General features: G+C 38.5%; 1 protein-coding gene across 2 annotated transcripts in view; it reads right to left on the reverse strand.

Moving 5' to 3' along the window:
- Positions 1 to 22,026, reverse strand: part of MED13L (mediator complex subunit 13L) — a 238,747-nt gene that overhangs the window by 52,492 nt on the left and 164,229 nt on the right. For both annotated transcript variants that reach the window (XM_058656914.1, XM_058656913.1), the window contains exons 5-7: positions 7,592 to 7,737; positions 4,527 to 4,718; positions 3,956 to 4,144 (exon numbers count right to left, since the gene is read on the reverse strand). In XM_058656914.1, coding sequence (XP_058512897.1) covers positions 3,956 to 4,144; positions 4,527 to 4,718; positions 7,592 to 7,737 — 527 coding nt within the window. The remainder of the gene's footprint in view (positions 1 to 3,955; positions 4,145 to 4,526; positions 4,719 to 7,591; positions 7,738 to 22,026) is intronic.

Here is a 22,026-nt window from a genome sequence, read left to right on the forward strand (position 1 = left end):
TTTTAAATCCCAAGGCAATAAATTTCCAGGCAGAATAAACAGCAGAGGGAACTTAATGCTTCTTTAGCTCGATGGCTATGTCACAACAGTACACACAGTGCCCTGAGTAGGAGACAGAACTTAACCGTACGATTCAACAAGGTCAAAATGCATGTGAAACTCTGTCCTTACACTTCCCACTATTTAGGAAAGCTTAGCATTAAAATACATAAAAGGTTGTCTTGACAGTTTATACCAAAGGATTAAAAGGTCACTGGTTTCTAATAAATCTATTTAATTTCTCCAGCTGTTTCTTTCTATACATCCCCCATGATTCCCGACATTGTGAATATTTTACTATTTCCACCCTAAACAAGACAAATTCTACAGTTTTCAACACTATATTCTGACTGATTTTTCATCTTTGAGTCAATGAATGATTTGTGGGTGTTATTCTCAACAAAACTATGATATAAAACATTTTTATTTAAATAGTCAATTAATGCCCTCAGAGGAAAATATTCTAAACTGAGAACAAAGCAACCTTATAGTACAAATTAAATATTCTTGTCAGTAATGCAATGCAAAATCACTACCCGAGATAAATGGTTGGGGACATTTAGACTTAAACAAAACTAAACAGTACTGGCGTGATGGCTCAACAGACTAATCCTCCACCTGTAAGTACTAGCATCCCATATGGTTGCCAGTTTGTGTCCTGGCTATTCCACTTCTCATCTAGCTCTCTGCTTCTTGCCTCAGAAAGCAGTGGAAGACGGCCCAAAGTCTTGCAACCTTGCACCTGCATGGGAGACCCTGATTCCATATCAGCTCAACTCTGGCTGTTGTGGCCATCTGGGAGTGAAACAGTGGCTGAAAGATCTTTCTCTCTCCTCCACTTGCATTTCCAATAAAAATAATCAACAAAAAACAAAGAATGAGAGAGAAAGAGAGGGAGAGAAAACCCAAATGGCTTTCTAAGGAATTAAAATGCCACCCCTCCAAAAAATATTATTACACTGCCTAGTATAAAACTAGGGAAGTGAAGAAATAAGCAGAATGTAACAAAATATTCCCCTCAAAACACTCAACAAAATTACTAGAAATACTATACACTCACAACAGTATAAAAGAGTAATTTATTACCAAAAGGGGAGGGATACAGATTATTATGATTAAAGTTAGGCTAAAATTTTCCATTAGCACTAAATTAAACTAAATAACTAAACTAAAATGTGGTATCGAACTTGGAGCTAAACAAGACTGGAATCCCAAGCACTTAAAAACACATTAAATGTTGCCATTCCCATTATTACCACATAATAAACGAGAAGAGGCAAGGAATGAACCTATTAATGATTTCACCAAAACCATTTGGTCCTCCCAAGTTTCCTCCCAATCTAGTAGACATCTGACAGTCGTAGCAGGCAAAATAATGCATTTGAACTTGTATCTTCAAAAATATGGTAATATTCAATGCTACTCAACTGCAGAATGACAAAACTAACCAAGATTCTCTCTGATGTAGTGCAAAGAATCCAATTCTAATTCAACACACTACAATGTGAAAATTTTGGCAAATCAGATCTTTTTCTACAAAGATACTATCATCTTTTACTTAGCTTTACTGGTTTATCTGAGAGGAATGAGGTACCACCAGAGTATTTACTTCTACAAGTCATAGCAACGACACTATTCACTGAATTAAGTGGGAAAGAATTTCAAGATCTACAAAATCCCCATGGAATCCTGCCACAAAGTGGTTAGTACAATGGCATAGGAGCCTCAGTTAACCCTCCATGTGCTAGTACTGAAATCCCATGTGGGTGCCAGTTCCTGTCCTAGCTGTTCCACTTTCAATCCAGCTCTCTGTTGATTTCCTGGGATAGCAGCAGAGGGTGGCTCTGGTGGGAAACCCAAAGAAAGCTCTTGGCTCCCAGTTTCAGAGCTCAACGCTAGCTGTTGCGGCCATTTTGGAAATGAACTAGCGAATGAAAAACTTCTCTGTGAAACTCTTCTTTTCAAATAAAAATAAATGTCTTTTTAAAGAAAGAATCAGAATTCTGAACTAATCAGAGGCTACATCTATACAAGGCTTTCAACTTTAAACAATACGTATTTTGTATTTCAGTGTGGGTCATACAAAATAGATAAAAACTGGTTAACAAGTTAATGACAATATAATGCAATTGTTAAACATCCAAATCTTGGGTTGGTACTGTGGTGCAGCAATTAAGCCTCAGTCTGCAACACCAGCATCCTCTAGGTGTCAGTCCAAGCCACTGCTGCTCCACCTTCAATGCTAATGCACATAGGAAAGTGGTGGAAGATGATGTAAGTGCTGGGACCCCTGTCACTCACAGATGGAGTTACAGCTTCCTAGGGTCCGCCTGGGCCAGTCCATGCTGGCGGGAGCCATATGGGAGTAAACCCGTGGACAGATAAACGAAGCTCTCTGTTTCCCTTCTCCCTTGCACAGCCTCCCCCATACCCCATAACTCTACTTTTCAAATAAGTAAATCTCCATTTAGGAAAAAAAATCTAAATCTTCACACAATATTAAAAATTTTCAAAATACTGATAATTACAGTCTTTGTACTATTATAATTACAAAACTGCCATTTTCCCCACAATAAAGTGGAAAAATAGGTTAATGACAAATCCTATCACAGGGGATGATCAGAAACCTCAGTGTGCTGTACCTTTTCTCCACCTCTTCATCAACTACATCTTTTAAAAACAGAAACACTGTCCATTTCTGTCTCCCACACAATGGCTGAGTAATTGCTTCCAGATAATGTGTGCTGAACTTGGGAGTTTTGAGTACTGCTTTACAATGTTTAAACTACCATTTGTGCATCACTTTACTCTTCACAAAGTACTTTTAATACACATAATAAGCCTGCAAACTATTAACATGAAAGGAAACTGAGGTTAGAAAAAGTGTGAGAAGTACATAAGTCATTCACCTTGTAAAAGATTCAACCAGATTTTAAAACTTGGCGCATTTGATGACAAAGCCTACACTTTTTCCCAGTATCCTAACTACAAAAAAATACTTACTAAATGTCCAGTACATGCCAAGAATTGTGGTGGAAACTTTGAAATATTATCTTATCTAATCCTCACAAAATTGTCATCCATGAGTGTGCCATGCTTAATAGCTACGAAATTACCATCCTTGAGTGTGTCATGCTTAATAGCCTGTGTTAACACTCCGGCAGCCAAGATGTCTTTACTCGAGGTTTCCTGCCAACATGACCCCGATTAAATGTCTATAAATAATCTCAATTCAGCTCAAGTATGGTGAGTATTCTTTCCTTGGTGAGCAGATTTCCAATTAAAAAGAGGTCAACTACAAAAGCAAAGTTAACACTGGAAATACACAGTAAAGAAGGGACATATTTTCCAAAGTCAAGCAATTTTTAAAATTTTTCCACTCTGGAAAATGGTTTAAAATATCAAAATTAATATTTATTAATACTAGGGGTGGATTACTGATAGACTCAAGAGTTGTTGAGAGCTTTTGGGTGATACTCTGGTTTGCTATTATAACAAGGAAAAAATTAGTAGACTTGCTGTTAGCTAACAATGGTCATTTAGAAAAGGCTTCAGCCAGTTTCAGATTTAGTGTTCTCTAATTTTTAAAACAGGCAAACCAACCAACAAACCGTTTAAACCATTTTGGTTCCTACTTTTGTGTATGTAAACATGCATACCTATATATATACCGGAACAAATATGTGTGCACTGCTAAAGAGAAATAGCTAAACCTTTTGATTACAATCAAGACTAAGAAGAGCACAATTAAAACACTTGAGGCATAAAAATTGCTGAAAAGTCTTCCTTCTCCATTTAAAAAAATTCTCAGTTGACTCTACCACCCTCATTGTGTTCACTGAAAAAAAATCTCATGTTTTTTCAGCTCTTCCATGACAGGATGACAATACCATGTTCCAGAACCGGTCACACTCACCTATGACAGCCTGCTCTGGAGAGGTGGGAGGGGTCAGAGGCAGGCCACAGTTACTTGGATCCTTCACGCTACCAACGCCCTGTTGCCCAACTGCAACGTGGCCTCCAGAACTTCCAACACTCTGAGGAACTGGGATGTCATTCTGAGAGATCAAAACAAAAGCTGAAGGGTAGACCATCCGAACACCACCTGTAAGGAGGAGGACCAGAGCCAAGTCTGAGACAGAGTTCACGTAAGACTGACAACTCGGGTATCCCAGTGGTCAGGATCAAGTCCCCAGGAAATTAAGATGCTCAGGGAGTATTCAAAAGTGCTACATTTCATTCTTCCCTAAGTTAATACCTCTTTAAACATGTGTTCCAACACGATGATAATAGCATTTGGAATATAGGGACCATTGGTGCTTTAGGCAAGAAAACTACTTGGCATATACCAATGTGTCATGAGAATTTTTTTAAATATGAGGAAATTATGGAGATTGTTCTGATGAATTGGAATGATTATCTTTTTAAATTAAGGGAAGATTTAAAAAGACAGAAGAAAATTCTTCAGGCAAAATATTTTTTCTTACCAACAATTACTTCAACTGCCACAGGGAAATCATCATCATATCCCAATTCTTCCTCTTTCAATTCCTCCTTCTTTTTCAGCACCATCGGGTAAAAGTACTGCCATTCCTCAATGAGCTTGCGGGTGGCGGGGTCGGACATCTTGTACGCGTGGCCTGTCAGCGTGCCATTTAAGCCATAAGGACTTACCAGTACTGTGGGAGGAAGGAGAGATACGTGCCACACATTGGATTAAAGGAACACTTCTTACACAGCTGCAACACTATCTGTGTGGTCACTGTAAGTTAAAGCATAACACAGCACAGCAAAGTGTGCTGTTCTTATCGCCTAACTCTTTCATGTGTAATTTTCTAAAGTTTCTTAATTTAAAAATCACTTATTTCTTCTCTAACTCATATCTGTTTCTGAATGTAACCAAGTAAAGACAGTATTATGTTATAAGACAGCTATTTACAAAATACAATACATGGACTGCCTGCACATCAGACGTTATTTTCAGAATAACTGCTTCTACAGTGGAAACGCCAAATCTTCCAAAACAGATGGAAGATATTCAACAGGTCTACCCTGAAACCAGCCTAGAACTTCACACCCTTCCAATGGATCCAGCAACTTACTAAGGATCTGTGGTAATCAACGCGCAAAGTAAAACTCCTCCAAGCAGGAAAATCTCCATGTGGAACCCGGAAGCATAATGTTCACTTATTCCTGAACAGTACAATGCTTTCTTACTATTGACAAAACAACCCTCATGTAAAATTTGTTTCATTCAAAAGTCGTTCTAGCTCCTCTCAGTATTTGACCTTACTGTCATGTTTACTAAGTAGGATATAGAAACGTAGTCACCTGTCAACCTTAGGGTGAATATTTCAAACTTATATATAATACTTCTCTGGGGCAAAGAAGGTCCCATTGGTCTTCACTTCTCAAAGTCAGTACAATAATTAAACAAGGAGCCCATTTCAGGCGATGTTAATGTCTTCAAGAAGCTGAGTGGTATTGGCTGGGTGTTAGGATGCCCTCTTTCCTTACTGTACTTCTTCTGTTCCTGACCCAGCTCCCAGCTAATGCACACCCTGAGAGGAAGACAGTGATATCCCAAGTAACAGCAGCCCATCAAACATGTGGAGAGACAGACTGAGTTTTGGACTCCAAGTTTTCGCATGACCCGTTCCCTGGCTATTGTAGACAATTAGAGTAAATCAAAACATGCAAATCTCTTCAATTTTAAGTCTCTCTCTGCCTTTCAAATAAACTTAAAAATAAACTTGAAAACAAAACAAACAAACAACAACAGCAAACCTGAGGCCAGCATGATGGCATAGCAAACTAAGCCCCAGAGAGTAGTGCTGGCACCCTGCGTAGACGTCAGTTCATGTCCTGGCTGCTCCTCTTCCCATCCAGCACCCTGCTTATGCCCGGGGAAAGTGGCAGAAGATGGCCCAAGTTCTTAGGGGACATACAGAGGAGCTTCTGCCTCCTACTTTCACACTTGCCCAATACTGGCTGTTGTACTGTTTGGGGGAGGGGAGGATAAAGCAATGCATCAAAGATCTCCCTCTCTCTGTAAATCTGCCTTTCAAATAAAAATAAATACACCATAATAAACAAAAAACTGACAAAATCAAAATAAAATGCTTTTTGGAAAAAAATAGGAAATCCCCGCATAAATTTGGATAACTATGTTCAGCATAATTATCTGTAGGCTAGCACCTGCCTTAAACACCAATCATGAGAAAGAAGGAAGACAGTGTCCCAAAAAAGTCTTATATGTGATCTCAAGCCTTAGTCCAAAAAACAAAAAACAAAAAAAAAAAAAAAAAAAGAAAAAGAAAAAAAGAAACCACCACAAAAATCAGTAAACTATACAACTCTTATGTGGTCAATTGATAATTATGCTGCTTTGAATAAAGGAGAAAAAAAAGAGGCTTAATTATCTTTAAGGCAAGAATCAGATGCTTTTTTTAAAGTTAAATTAAAATACAGAAACCAAAATTCAATCACGAATAAAATGGAGGCTAAACACTTTTAAGAGACTATTATAGAAATTAAAATATTTAAGTTGTCTGTTATAATACCAGCATTTTGGTAAACAGTATTGAGGTATAAAGGGTACAGCAGCTATTTTTTTAAAAGATTGTTTTATTTATTTGTCTTATTGGAAAGTCAGACACACAAAGAGACAGGGAGATCTTCCGTCCACTGATTCACTCCCAACTGGCCACAACAGCCGGAGCTGAGCTGATCCACAGGCAGAAGTCTGGAGCTTTTTGCAGGTCTCTCATGCTGGCGCAGGGAGCTGGATGGGAAGCATGGTCTCCAGGACATGAACCAGCACCCAGATGGGATCCCAGAGCAGGCAAGGTAAGGCCTTCAACTGCTAGGCTACCATGCCGGGCCCTAAAGCAGCTGTTTGTGATATCAGCACCATACGGGTGCTACTCCACTTCCAATTTAGCTCCTTATTAACGGCTGGGTAAGGCAGAATAAATGATACTTTAAAAAAAATCGTGATTTTCTCAATTTCAGTAATGGCATGAAAAAAGAAGCAAAAAAGACTTATCCAACCTAATATTATTATAACATCTAAAAACTGTTATTCACAGAAAATTCTGAAATCCAGAGACAAAATCTCTTAGAATTCCCAGTTACTGTGCATAGTGTAAAATTTCAAATACTACAGTAAATAGCAATCTATAAAGCATTATTATATTTCTGAAACTGTGTTAGACAGAACAATAAAAACCTTCATGAGATTTGGAATTTCTCACCAGATTATACTCTTGTAATATTTATTGTATTGTTCTGAAAGAAAATCTCTAAATTTCATTCTTCCATAATTTCACATATAACATAATCATCTGTCTTCTACATGACAAACTGCAGGAAAAAATGTAGCAATCTAACACTACTTAACACTACTTAACTGTAAGTTGGTCGCCTTTAAAAACTGGCCTAAGCTTTAAACTGTCCACTTGAGAAATTCCTCCTGCAAAGCATTGCTGGCAACCATAACCCACTTGGCGGACGTGGCGAGGCGGAGGGCAGGAAGTCGTCACAGACTTACCTTGAAATGGTGCGGGTGAAGACTGAGCCATGTGTATGTGTTCCTCATTGATCAAATAGATGGGCTGGTGTTGGGCAATCTCCACACTGGTGCATACATTACTTTCCCCATGAAGAAAAAATGTGAAAGCACAGGACAAATGCTCACTAGAAGAAAAAAGAGGGGAATTCGATTTATTTTATTTTTATTGAAAAGTCAGATATACCAAGAGAATAAGAGACAAAGACGAAGATCTCCCATCCACTGATTCACATCCTAAGTGGCCACAATGGCCGAAGTTGAGCTGATCTGAAGCCAGGAGCCTGGAGCCTCTTCCAGGTGTTTCATGCAGGTGCAGGGTCCCAAAGCTTTGGGCCGTCCTCTACTGCTTTCCCAGGCCACAATGAGTAGCAGGGCTGACAGGATTAGAACCTGCTCCCATATGGGATCCTGATGCATACAAGGCAAGGACTTTAGCCACTAGGCTACAGCACCAGACCCATGTCTTTTTTAAAAAGTAAAGTTCAGTCCTACTTTACTGATCATCTAGCAAACCAGACACTTAATTTTGGACAGAACAAACTTCGAATTGATTGTGGACAAATAATCTAACAATAACTTGTTGAGAAATCTAAAAATTAGGCAAGCTACATTCTAAATTTTTGAAAGTTATGATGCAGAATGCTTTGAACTTCATTTGGATAAAATCAAATATGCCAACTGTAAACCACCAAGGATAAATAACAAACTACATTTTTCTACTATCTCAATGTTTCACAGGTCACAAGCACTAAAAACTGGGTAAAGACAAATAAATGAAGATATATCTAAAGGGCTGTTATAAAAAAGTGGCTCACAAACAAGATGGAAAGCTGAGTCCTGAGGTAGGTGTGAAACATCCACTGATTCTAGGGACTGTTTGCTTATGTCTGGTTCAATACAGCAATAAAGTTTACATTGCAGTAAGGACGAACCTGATGCTCTAAAGAGAGTACTAAAAATTTCCAATACGCCAGTGTTAAGGCAATACAAGTCCCTAAGTGGGTGAATTATCTATCCAATTTAATTTTTACCATTTGCTTCTGCTCACAAATTTGATTGAAGTGTTCCACTCCCCCATTTTCCCACACAACTAGCCCAAAAAGGATAAAATCAAAGTTATGTGGAAAGAACTAATTTCAAAATTACAATAGGAGTACATTTTTTAAAGACTTTTCTTTCCAATGCATGATATGTCTGGCATATATTATGTAATAAGTATATTGCAGTAGTGGTGGATTGGCTAATTTTTCAGATGGAAGCTTTACTTGAGGGGTTTGCGCTGACTCATCCACTCATGCCCATTACCCAATACTACTTAAAGAAGTCAACAGCATCAGTAAGCTGGAGCAAGTACTGATGCAAAGTGTAGTCCTGGAATGTTCTTCAACATCCAACTGTGCGGAAGGACAAATGCAACCAACACTTACCCACTAACAAACATGTACATAGAAGGGTGTGAGACTCCTAAAGTGACACTGAATAAAACATGATCCCTGTCCTACGGGACTATATGTGCTAGCGAAGAACCGATAGGAAAACAAGAAATTTTAAAAATCCAGGCACAGACCACAAATAAATAAAATGCCATAAGAAGGCAAAAGTGCAGAAAATTCTTCCATTTGGAATGTACTGCACAAAAACAAAGCAGGGATTCAGCAGCAGAAAATGACGATATAAGGCAAGAGGCAAAGACATGGACATACAAAGAGGGACTGTCAAATTCCAGAGGAATGGAAAGGAGTTGAAGAAGCAACCAAAACTACTCCTTTGTATTTGCAAAATAAAAGGGAACAATAGCATAGTTTGGTTCAAAGGTCATCTGAATCTAAAGAATTATTATGAAAATCTCCAACTTGTGTCCAATCATGTGCTATATCCCTAAAAATTTGAGAACCATAAATGAAACAGATAAGAAATGAAATCAGTGATCTACTTTGTGTATTGGAAATTCTAAAAACACAACCATTTTTAGAGCAACGAAATAAGAACAATTAGAAGTTATGCTGGAAATATCACAGAGGTCACTAGGACTTATATATAATGTTTGCCAAGTTCTGATCTCTTTGATCACAATTCCTCATACGTAAAAACAAACGTCAGTACAGACTTCCGGCTCCCCACAGGCTCTGATCTGGGAAGTCAAGCTAGGCACCACAAATCGGTACTTCTATAACCGATTTGAAGAGGCACTCAAACAGGATGATGGGGCCACAGTCATTATCTTTCCCAGCTGGGTCACAAGGCATTTCTAACAGGTTCTCAAGTATTGTTGCAGCTGCTCCTGGCACAATGACTTCTGGATATGACAGTATCTCAGTCCTTTCCCAGCTATTAAATTCTTTTTAATCCCATAATATTACATGAAACAATAAGTTGGGGATAAAATTATCACCAGAAACTATAATTCCTCTATGACCTAGTGACATCACTTTTAAGAATTCACTTCACAGATAAAACTACTCATCAGTTATTGATCATACAGTGTTTATAATGAAGCCTCAAAATATAAAGACCCAACATCAGCCCATTACTTAGCTCTCTCTTCCCTTTCCTCGCTCCATTCAGCACCTACGTTTTCCTACTTATTTTGCAAACAAAGGAATCACAATTTGCACTTTCTCTTCCTTTTACCTGGAACTCCCATCTCCTCCAGTATCAACAGGGCTCTGGACCTCATTTCCTCCAAGTCTTTAAAGGTTACCATTCAGGCTCAGCACGATAGCCTAAAAGCTAGAGTTCTCACCTTGCAAGTGCCAGAATTCCATAAGGACCCAGGTTCTAATCCTGGTGGCCCCACTTCCTACCCAGCTCCCTGCTTGTGACCTAGAAAGCAGAAGAGGACAGCCCAAAGCCTTGGGACCCTGAACCCACGTGGGAGACATGGAAGAAACTCCAGGCTCCTAACTTTGGATCAGTTCAGCTCAGACCACCGTGGCCACTTGGGGAGTGAATCAACAGATAGAAGATTTTCCTCTCTGTGTATCTGCTTTTCTAATAAAAATAAAATCTTCAAAAAAAAAAAAAAAAGGTACCCTTCAGCCTCATCACATAATTGAAAGTTATCTTCCTACACACACAGTTCCCTTCCCTATTTTTGTCCTCACAGCACTCATTAACCCATTAGCATCCCTAGTGCACTCAGAGACATTGTGCATCTACAAACAATTTGTAAACTGCAGGTTGGGTATAAGTGATTCAAATTTCTGAGTATTTCAGATTTTGCATTATTCTCATAGACTTTATCAATTGGCCATCCCTACACCAAAACTATTAAGGCTCTAATTATGGAAATACCTATTTTGTTCACATTACAGTCAGTCGGCCCATAACAAGCCCTCTCATAGCATGTTTGTTTACTTACTGGAAACAAAAAACTTAGAGGGAGCGAGCAAGAGAGCCAACAGAGAAAAGGGAGGGATGGAGATAGGTGAAGAAGAAGGAAATGGGGGAGGAGAAGGAGAGGGAGACAATGACTGGGAAAAACTGAGGGAGTCCAGATGTGACTGTGTATGTGTGAATTCAACCGAGATTTGGTTTTTACAGTCACATTCAACAATCATAGTATTGGAAAACACATTTAGAATGTTATAGAGGCTTGTTCTATCATTTTATGCCTACCAAATTTTATTTTTAAACAATCAGTATGGGAATTTTGAAGAATAAAACAAAGACCAGAATATATATCTGGAGTTTGCTTACAAAAAATGTCATCTTAAGTGCCCCCAAAAAAAACACCAATAAGGAGATAATCACTACAGAAATACATTATTTTTAAAAATCTCAGTTAAAGTACATATTCAAGCAGCCTGCATTCCCTGGGCTGGAAAGGAGACTAGTGCAGAAGGAAAAAGGAGGAGATGCACAAAGCACTGGAACATTCTCTTTAGCAAATGCCTTAAGGGACTGGTTCTTTTTAATCTTTCTAACACGTACTGTAAGGTGTATGGTTGTATCAACTTTCCTCAAACACACTGCCAATTTACCTTGCTGGTCTCCCCAACATAATGTGAGCTCCAGAGAAGAGGAACTGTGTCTGTCCTTGCATCCCACCACCTAACACAAGGCACCCAACAATGAGCAAGAACGCAAATGCTGCAGCAACCAAAGAATAAATTACTTTTCTGATAAAATCCCATCATGTGGATAATTGCTAATGCACAGAGTGAACAGTTTTTAAATGGCAAGTTCAGTTATTAATAAAAGTCTTCAGTCCGGCACCATGGTCTAGCGGCTAAAGTCCTCGCCTTGAAAGCCCCGGGATCCCATATGGGCACTGGTTTTAATCCGGTGGCTCCACTACCCATTCAGCTCCCTGCTTGTGGCCTGGGAAAGCAGTCAAGGATGGCCCAAGACCTTGGGACCCTGCACCCGCATGGGAGACCCAAAGAAGCTCCTGGCTCCTGGCTTTGGATCGGCGCAGTTCCAGTGTTGCAGCAGCTTGGGGAGTGAATCAATGGATGAAGATCTTCCTGTCTCTCCTCCTCTCTGTATATCTGCCTTTCCAAAAAAAAAAAATGAATAAATATTAGAAAAATAAAAGTCTCTATGTAATTTCCAGTTATCATTTAAACCTTTTAAGAATATTTATTTAGAGCAGAAGGGGTTAATAAAGGTCACAATTGGAGTAGCCAGTTACAAAAATCTGCAAAAATGCAAACAAGACCATTTATTCTCTTATGATTGTAAAATCTAGAAGAAAAAGACATATCCCTTCCTACACTGAGTTTCAGAATGCAACTATTATAAGTGCTTTCAAAAAGCACTATGAATATTAATAAACTAGTTCTTTTCATGGTGTTAAAAGTGTTTTGATAACAGATTCACAATGCAGAATACACTGGGATGATTTTATCTAAACGCTTTCTGTATTATGAACTTATCAGCTTAAAATTTTCCAAGTTGTTATTAACCAAACCTCTTGCCAGAAGTAATCTGTCTCACTCTATAGGTCCTCATATGGGAACAGCCTGCTAATGTGACTTTATCATTTATTTTTTCTTAAAAATACATGATTTACTTTGGCAGATTATGTTGAGATTTTGTACTTACGAGATTTCTCCTAATGGACAGGACTTAACTTTCCTCTCCTTTTTAAGAGTGAATGGCATTGTTACAATATCCAAAGAACAAGATCTGATTATTTTGTGCAATTCTGAGGTGCTTTTATTCCTTCATGTTATCTTTATATATCTTCCCTTTAAATCATAAAGTAAAGGTGCTTGCGAAGCAATGAAAATATTCCAGAAAGTTAATTGCATGTAATTTTTCCAAGATAGCACTTGTCTCTTAATTATTACACTATCAATTCTATGAATAATAACCTTTTAAAAATCACCAATGTTAGACTACATACACAATTTCCTTGTTAAATACTTTACTGCTATAAACATACACATATAACTGCATATGAACAGATGTGAGCAAAATTAAACTGTTCCCTTTCATCTTTAGTTCCCTGGCAGTTAATCTGGCACTTACAGGGCGTAGACCTTCTTTCATATCACAGGCACTGTTCCCAGGACCACAATGGTACCACTGCAGCACACCTACACTGACCCCGAAACCTTGATGGCCTAAACAAACTGATGTTCATCCTGGTGTGGAGGCTGTCACTTAATTTATCAAGCAAAGTAACGTCATTTTCAAGGTGCCAAAACAAAACTGCTCTAGCCAGAAGCCAACAGACACAAAACCAAGTGTACTCACTAACATCTCCTGAGGTTATGCGACTAGACCAGATTCCTTAGTCAGTCTCTCTAGATAGCACCTTAAAAGTTCCACAAGAGTGAGGCTTGAAGGACACACAGATGAAAGCAATGCTTGTATCAGGTAACCTATAACCACAGGCCAAGTGTTTTTTTGCTCACTCTAACACATGCTTGGAATTTTGTATTTTAAGTATGAAACAAAAGCTTTCAGACTCCACCTCCCATGCCTATACTTTAATACAGGGAGGGGAGGAAAAGGGCATTGAATATTCCATCACTTAATCTCCTCATTTAATATTATTGTATTCTGTATTATTAAGAACAATAAAGGATTAACTAATTTTTCTCACCTTTTTTCTTGAAAATGTTAGGAGATTATGTATTATTAACAATAATAAAGAATCAAGTAATACTGAAACAGCTAACACTTGAGATTGTGTGATCATATAAACCTTTTTCTAGTTTCCTGTAGTTACATGCAAATGTAATATATGTCCAAATCACACAAAGTTTTCATAGCACATCTTAAAATCATGAATGTTTGCTTATGTTTTACAAAAACCTGTAACCCTTATGACAGATTCTGACAGCCAAGGGAAAGCCTGAGTGGCAGTCACGGTACAGAGCTTGCCAACAACAAAGACACATGGGTTCAGACCTCTGACATCTGCCTCAACTCCTATGCCCAGCTCATGGTGAAAGTCTAACACAGATGGGAATTCCAATACACCATCATTCATCAGGTGAACAACAGCGAACAGGACATCACCCACAAGGCCAAACAGACAAAAGCAAAACAAGAACATACGCTAACAAGAAGTGCTGCAAGGAACGGGGTTCTTTTGTTTTCATTGAGTGTTATTTCTCCACATTCTACTACTGCACTATCCATCGATAGCCTTACCAATCTTTAATTTTTGCATTATATATATTTGCCCACTTTCCTCTCTCTCTGTCACACACACACACACACACACACACACACACACACACACTTAAGTTCCCTTCATAGCTCATGAAGCAGGAAAAAAGAGGAAAGGATACATACTCATTCTCTCATTTCCATCCCATTTCATCTAAGAAATTGACAGCATTACAGAATCATAATGTTTTGGAAGCCAATATATAACAACATATGAAATAATTTCTTTCCTATACAGCTGTAGCTTTAGTTACATTGTTTAAAACATTGTCTACAACAGAGCAGGAAAGCAGCCTCCCTTCAGAGACAGCTCTTTTGCAGAGCTGGCAGCTGGCAGGGCTATAGCTCTGCAGGTTCTGTAAAGGCTTTTCAACTGTTGCAAAATTCTCACTCACTAGTACACTAAAGAGGTACAGTTTTACCAACAAAAGGAAAAAATAAATCTGGAGCTGACACTCAATTTATTGAATGTTCTTATCAGCAAATAATTATCCTCCATATTCTTCCCAAGCCACAGGACTGTATCAAAAGTGAAGTTTTCTTTTCCTTTAATCAAAATTTGGTGCAGCTTTCATTCAAAACCACTGCTCATCTCAACTCTCCTATCCCTACCATAAATCCAACGGCTAAAATCAACAGAAAAACAAACGATAAATACTTCTATATTTTTTGAAGTCTGTATAAAACTATGTACACCAAGAGAGTTACATGTTTTGCAGTATAACATCCAAATTCTGAATAAAATAAATTTTGGCTCTTAATAGCTAAAAGTAATTCTCTTAACAAGCAAAATCCAACTGAAAATAGAAACAAACATACAAGAGATGATGATCTGAAAGATATTAGGAACCCAGCAATGTCACACAGCAGGTTGAACCTCTGCTTAAGATAACCACAACCTCTATCAGAGTGCCAGAATGAGACCTGGATGCTCCTCTACCAATCCAGCCCTCTGGTAATGTGCCTGGGAAAGCAGTGGAAAATGGCCCAAGTGCCTGGAGTCCTAACATCCATGTAGATTTTGATAAAGCTTCAAGCTGCTAGTCTTGGCCTATCCCAGTTCCAGCTGTTATAGCCATTTGGTGATTGAACCAGAAAATGGCAGCTTCTCCCTGTCACTCTTCTTTCAAATAAACTGAATGGGGTTGGAGCTTTATTGCCAACATACTTACTACAAAGCCTCTGGAGACTTTGAATAGAATTTCCATTAATGTCTCATTTCTATTTCAGAAAGGATCATCTCACAACCCACAAAGGAGTTCAGAGCCAAAGCAGGCACTTTTGACCTAACGAAATTTTTAATGAAGACAGTACTATCTACATAGAGTTCATTAATAATTTGGATTATAAAAACATGCTGAAAGCATTTTGGGAAGCAAGCACTGTGACAGTGGGCAAGCTGCTGCTGCTTCCCAGGGACACTCTGTTGAGGCACTCCTAAGATACCTGTAAAAGCAGCAGAGGGTTGCCCAATGATCTGAGCCCTTGCACCTACACAGAAACAGAGGAAACTCCAACTGGCCCACCTCCAGCCATTGTGGCCATGTGAGGAGGGAACCAGAGAAAGAAGATGATCCTCTCTATCTAACTTTGCCTTTCAAGCAAATCTTTAAAACTATGGATGTTAGGATGAATCAGAGTTGTAAAAGCACTGACTATTTTATGTTATTATCACTGAGAACTTGGCTTTTCAAAAATACCCATGTCCTAATCCTAAGAACATGTATGTTAAGCTATATGACCAAAGGTAAATTAAATTTGCAAATGAGTTATGGTTGTTGGTCATCTGATCTTAAGGAAGGGAAATTACCCTCCCTGATCTAGTGGACCCAATACTATCACAAGGATTATAAGTATGGAACAGAAACAAAGAAGAGTCAATATGAAATTTTATGATAGAAACTCAACCAGCCATTCATTGTTGGCTCTGAAAACAGAAAGGGGCCACAAGTCAAGAAATGTGAGCAGCTTCTAGAAGCTGGAAAAGGCCAAAGATCAGATTCGCTCCCCAGAGTCTCCTGAAAGGAATGCAACCCTGCCAACATTTTTATGTTATCCCAATGAAGTTCAAGAATTGTGATGTGGTATTTTCTGTAAGATAATAAATGATCACCAACTTGTTAAAGCAGCAATAGAAGATTAATGTATTACTTCTGAACCTCTTTGGGTATATTGTGTAATATCTTTATGAAAATACGTAACAAGACGTAAAATAACAATGGAAAGAAGCAGACATATTTTACCAAATGAAGCAACTCAGGAAGGAGTTAAAAACAATCACTGGTGCACCAGTTAAATTCAAGTACACCATGCCATGAACTATCTGTACTCAGTCACTGAAAGAACAGGGCAGACCCTCACCCAATTATGGCAAACATCAATATTACACATCAACTAAAAGGCACACATGGTCATCAATGCTTTATGGTATATCCTTCGGCTCAGACACCCCAGTCACTAACAGGTGATGTGCATACTACAGAAAAACTCAATACAATATTGGGATTGCATTTGGTAATGAAAAAGCCAGCTACCAAGAAAGGCACCTCTTGCCATCCCTGAAGGATTCGGAAGCGGAAAGTTGAGCATACTTAAGGGACACAAGAGTTAGGATGACCATATCTACCTTCTCAGAGAAGCTGTTTCTTCTTTAACTGTCCTACATTACTGATTACTGAGAAGCACACAAAGAATGAAACTCAAAACACAAGCAATTATTAGAAAAAGATGTAGTAAGATGTATCTTAGAGACGACATTCTGAACCTTGAAGTGTTAGTCAAGTCACACATACCTTAATTCTCATACTGGCCATTAAACCAAACGTTGTGCCCTTGTATTAACAGGGTTACTATGAGAACAGAAAAAAGATGGTTTTCTTAATATTTATTTTCACTGCAAAGTCAGATATATATAGAGAGAGGAGGAGAGACAGAAAGAAATATCTTCCGTCCGATTGTTCACTCCCCAAGTGACCACAACGGCCAGTACTGCACTGATCAGAAGCCAGGAGCTCCTCTGGGTCTCCCATGTGGGTGCAGGGTCCCAAGGCTTTGGGCCATTCTTGACTGCTTTCCCAGACCACAGCAGGGAGCTGGATGGGAAGCGGGGCTGCTAGGACATGAACCAGCACCCATATGGGATCCTGGCGTATTCAAGACAAGGACTTTAGCCACTAGGCCACGGTGCCAGGCCTTAAACATGGTTTTCTAAAACACAGAGTTATTCTATTTGGAAAAAACGAGATGAAACTGATACTCTGCAAAAGCAGCATCTGGTCTGCCTGAAATATCTGTCTAAGAGTTAGAATGAGAAAAACCCGTATTGTTTCAATAGAAATAACCAGGAAGAAAAGCAAATGATCCCTGGGCATCATTACAATTCTTTTAGGAATACAAAGTGGTATGTTATCAACTGTATTTTGCACAATGTCCTTACAGAATATAAACTTGTATTTCTTACTTAATGACTAACCCGGGTCATCACTGAGAAGAGCTCCTAGAAACATTCATTCTAGAGATATTCTGAGCTTCCCTGGCAGAACTGAGCCACTCTCAAAGTCAACACATGGTTCTAGTCCTCTAACCTACTATAGCATTAGAAACTGAATTCCCTTTGCATCAATTAAGCATATAATACAGTGCAGTACATAAAATTACAATAGGCAACACAGAAAAAGGGATAAAAGCCATGAAAAATGTATTAATTTATTCCAGACAGTGCACTTGTAATTCTTCCACTTTCAGTCAAGATCACAGTACAGTTTAACAGGCTGGTTCAGGAACCAATTAATCCTTTTATATTTAAATCAATGACTGACTCCTCTCCAAATAATTTAGCTTCTACACGTTGCCTTCTATTTGATATCTTTGGGGAAAGAGCACAGCTAATACTGTGTGGCACATTTAATCATGTTTGGTAATAGAAAAAGAAGTGTGCTATCACAGAAATCTAATACAAAAAGTAGAGCATGCTTTAAAACATGCTAGCAAAATCAACTGTTTGTGACATCATTTTCTTAATTAAAACAGGCAACTGAAACCTCAGAGTACACCCTCTATCTGACTTTTCAACTCACGTGTGCATGCATGTATCCATCTGTTTTGACTGAGAATAAAATGTCTACTCAAGAATAAAGCTAGTCTACTCAAGTCTACCCCACACTACCCAACCCCAACCTAGAGCAGGATGACTTGATGAGCCCCAACAGTGGGAAAAAGGAAAGTAAAAGAAAGGCATGTATTTTATTGAAATTGGCATCCAATTGGCATCTTACCATAAAGCTGTGTCCTTTTTCTTGAAGCCTAATTAACGGGGCTAATTCAATGCAATATTCATGTGTAGTCTACAGGTTTTTAACATTGCATGTAAAGCAGATGTTCATGTTTTAAGAATATTTTCTCTAAACAAATGTGCAAAAGAAAGCATTGAAAGTTCACGTGGCCACGAATGACAAACATTGTACAATATGACATTTTTTACTTTGGTCCAAAGTGGAAGGAAGCCTCCTTTGTATTCCTGGGGCTTAATCATCACCAGAAAGAATCAACTCTGCATTCTAGTGGCCACACCGTGGATTACAAATGCCTGAATTAGGTTCAGAAATTTCAAAGCAAACATAATCACATTTCAGATGAACCATGAGTGTGTTCAAAAGAAATGTTTGCAATCGATTAATTTTCTATGTAGACTCACCACGGACAAGTGGAGCCTGTATCTTAGCATAACTCGAATGCATAGCTGCCTTGAACTATGCCAGCTCCAACAATGCCAAGCAAACACAGCACATGATGATTGTTAGCTGTGCGCTACTCACTTCACACCAACACAGAGAAGTCAAATGGCCATAGATGAAAAGAAGATTTGAGACTCTAAACTACATGATAATCCTCACTCCGAAGAGCACTCAACAGCTAAAGATGAACAGAGGCTTGACTGGAACTGCCACATGGGAAGAAATCTCTCGGTGGGAAAAAAAAAAGACTACAGTAACTTTTAAAAATACATCTGTGGACTATAAAATAATCATCAGGTGAAAAAATTGTGAGTCATTTATCACTAATCTCTAGGACACTCACATCACAGAAATGTTCAGAGCAGCCAGCACTGTGCCATGGCAAGTTAATTTATCACCTTTAACACCAACATCCCATATCTGAGTGCTGGTTTGGCAGCTGCCTGCTATATTTCTATCCAGCTCCCTGCTGACGCACAAGGGAAGCAGGGAGGGGTGGCACAAGGATTTGGGTACCTACCACCCATGTGGGAAACCTGGATGGATTTCCACATTCCTGGCTTTAGCCAAGAACACCCCTGGCCACTGTGGCCTTCAGGGGAGTGTGCCAATGGATTTCTGTTTCTCTGCATTCAAATAAAAATAAGCATTAAGAAAATCAAAATAATTGGAAAGAACTCAAGTCTGCTACATTTTTCTTTTAATCTGAGAACACAGCCATAATTAAGATGAACCCAAAGTTTGTTGCTGAAAATCATAACTTCATCAACAGAATCTGAAATCCCACCAGCTAATACAACACCATCAGCAGATTAAGTCTTGTGGATGGGATAAAGCCAAAATGCATCCATTAACATTCTATGTTGTTTTCTATTGATAAACATCTATCAAACAAAGATGAGAAATGCCACACATACAGAGATGGCAAAAGACCCTAAAGATCACTTAAGGCATACTTATAAATAAATGTAAGCAATTGGGCCTGATGCACTAGCCTAGCAGTTAAAGTTCTCGCCTTGCATGCCCGGGATCCTATATGGGTGTCAGTTCATGTCCCAGCAACCCTGCTTCCCATCCATCTCCCGGCTTGTGGCATGGAAAAGCAATCGAGGACGGCCCAAAGCTTTGGAACCCTGCACCCATGTGGAAGATCCGGAAGAAGCTCCTGGCTCCTTGCTTCTGCCCTCCAGAGTGTGTATCAGCAGGCAACTAACACTGGATTCACATCCAGGCAAAATGGAAATGGGAGGTGGGCATGCTGACTCATCCAAGGCATCTAAGGTTAAATTATATTCAGAACCATCATATAATCTAAAGTGGGAAGAAAACTCAGGTTTCACCAGAAATGTAAACAATAAGCAATAAAATAACATAATTTGGCCCCTCCTCTCAAAAAATCAATAAAGTAGGGAGTAAAATATTAGAAGGCTACTGTAACTGCTCATCACATCATAGAAATGAAAACGGAAATACATTTACAAGTAGATTAACCATGTCAATGTGCCATATAAATAAATTCTTCAGCGACAACACACAGTAAACTTATTAGAAATATTCACAAAATGCATTTTTGATAATGACTCAGTTATCTCTATTTCACTTAAACTTGTTTTCTTATACCTTTCGTTATATGATTTAATTAGGAAGTAAGGCAAAGTCAAATTAGGGAAATGTTTTCATTTTTTATTTCTATTTTTAAAGTCAGCATTTGTAAGAGTATTTTAAAGCTGAGAAGAATCAATAATATCCTAATATTCTGTGTCATTAGTTAAGCTTTGCTCCCAGGGAAATAGCTAATGTTTCAATATCAGACCCTGTATAATTACTGACTACTAAGGAAGTATACTACAATGAGATACTTGAACTTTAAAAACATGAAAAATAGAGTTCAATTTTTGGCTTTACTAGCAACATAAGTCTCTGATTATCATCGTAAAGAAAGCAGCACCTTCTAGTAGGAACATGTTACATTACTAACATGGCTACAGAATGCTACTATTTTTAGTGGCATTGCAGTAAATTAAAACAACTACCACTTTTATTTTTAGGCATCTCTTTTGCAAGAGGCTCAGCTTTGAAGTCACTTTTTGTTAAAGCATAATGGAGAAAATTGTCCATAGACCACTATGGAAGAGTACGATTTAGAATGACCAAAAAATTTAAAATGAAAATTTTTTAAATGAAAAAGGTGTATGGACTTTTAATAGCCAAGTAAGCACAGATGTTGAATATACTGCATACTTTCTGTAACACTGAGTTCTCATACCTTTAAAATCAGCTCTTTTCCAGAGATACTACTTAAAATGTTAAACAAGAAAAACACATAATGAAATCGAGTGACATATAATTTATAGTGTTACGAGGGGGGGCGAAGAAAGCCAGACAAAACAGATGAAGCATGCACAGGTTTTCCTTTTTTTATAGTCACCATCAAAACCTTTCATTTAGGGGTCAGTGTCGTGACTCAACAGGATGCCTGAAAGTGCCAGCATCCAGTATGGATTCCCATCCAGCTACCTGCTTAGGCCTAGCAAAGCAGTGGAGGATGACTCCACTCCTTGGGACCCTGCACCCAAATAGGACTCCTGGAGGAAGCTCAGCTTCCTCATCTCTGGCTCAGTTCTGACCACTGCAGCCATCTGGGGAGTGCACCAGATGTCACATTCTTCTCTGTCTCTGTCTGTCTGTCTGTCTGTCTCTCTCTCTCTCTGTAAATCTGCCTTTCCAGTAAAAATAAATAAATCTTTAAAAAGAAATAGGTTTTGGTAAGAACTTGCAAACATTCAAACCAGGTCATTCTAATATTGCTGGATGATAGAAGGAAGAATAGGTAAGACAGAGGTTGGTAGAAGAGAGAGAAAGACAGAAAGGAAACAAGGAAAGAGAGCTGAGGGTGAGAAAGAGAGAAAAGGAGGGAGGGAGGGAGGGAAGGAAGAAACTGACACAATATATAAAATGTGGACACTGACATAACAATCTCACCAAAATGTTATGAGGCTTGTATGCTCGCCACACATTTTTTCTGAACTATCAATACAAAAACATATAAAT

This window comes from Ochotona princeps, chromosome 29 (assembly GCF_030435755.1).
Source record: "Ochotona princeps isolate mOchPri1 chromosome 29, mOchPri1.hap1, whole genome shotgun sequence".
Taxonomy (NCBI): Eukaryota; Metazoa; Chordata; class Mammalia; order Lagomorpha; family Ochotonidae; genus Ochotona; species Ochotona princeps.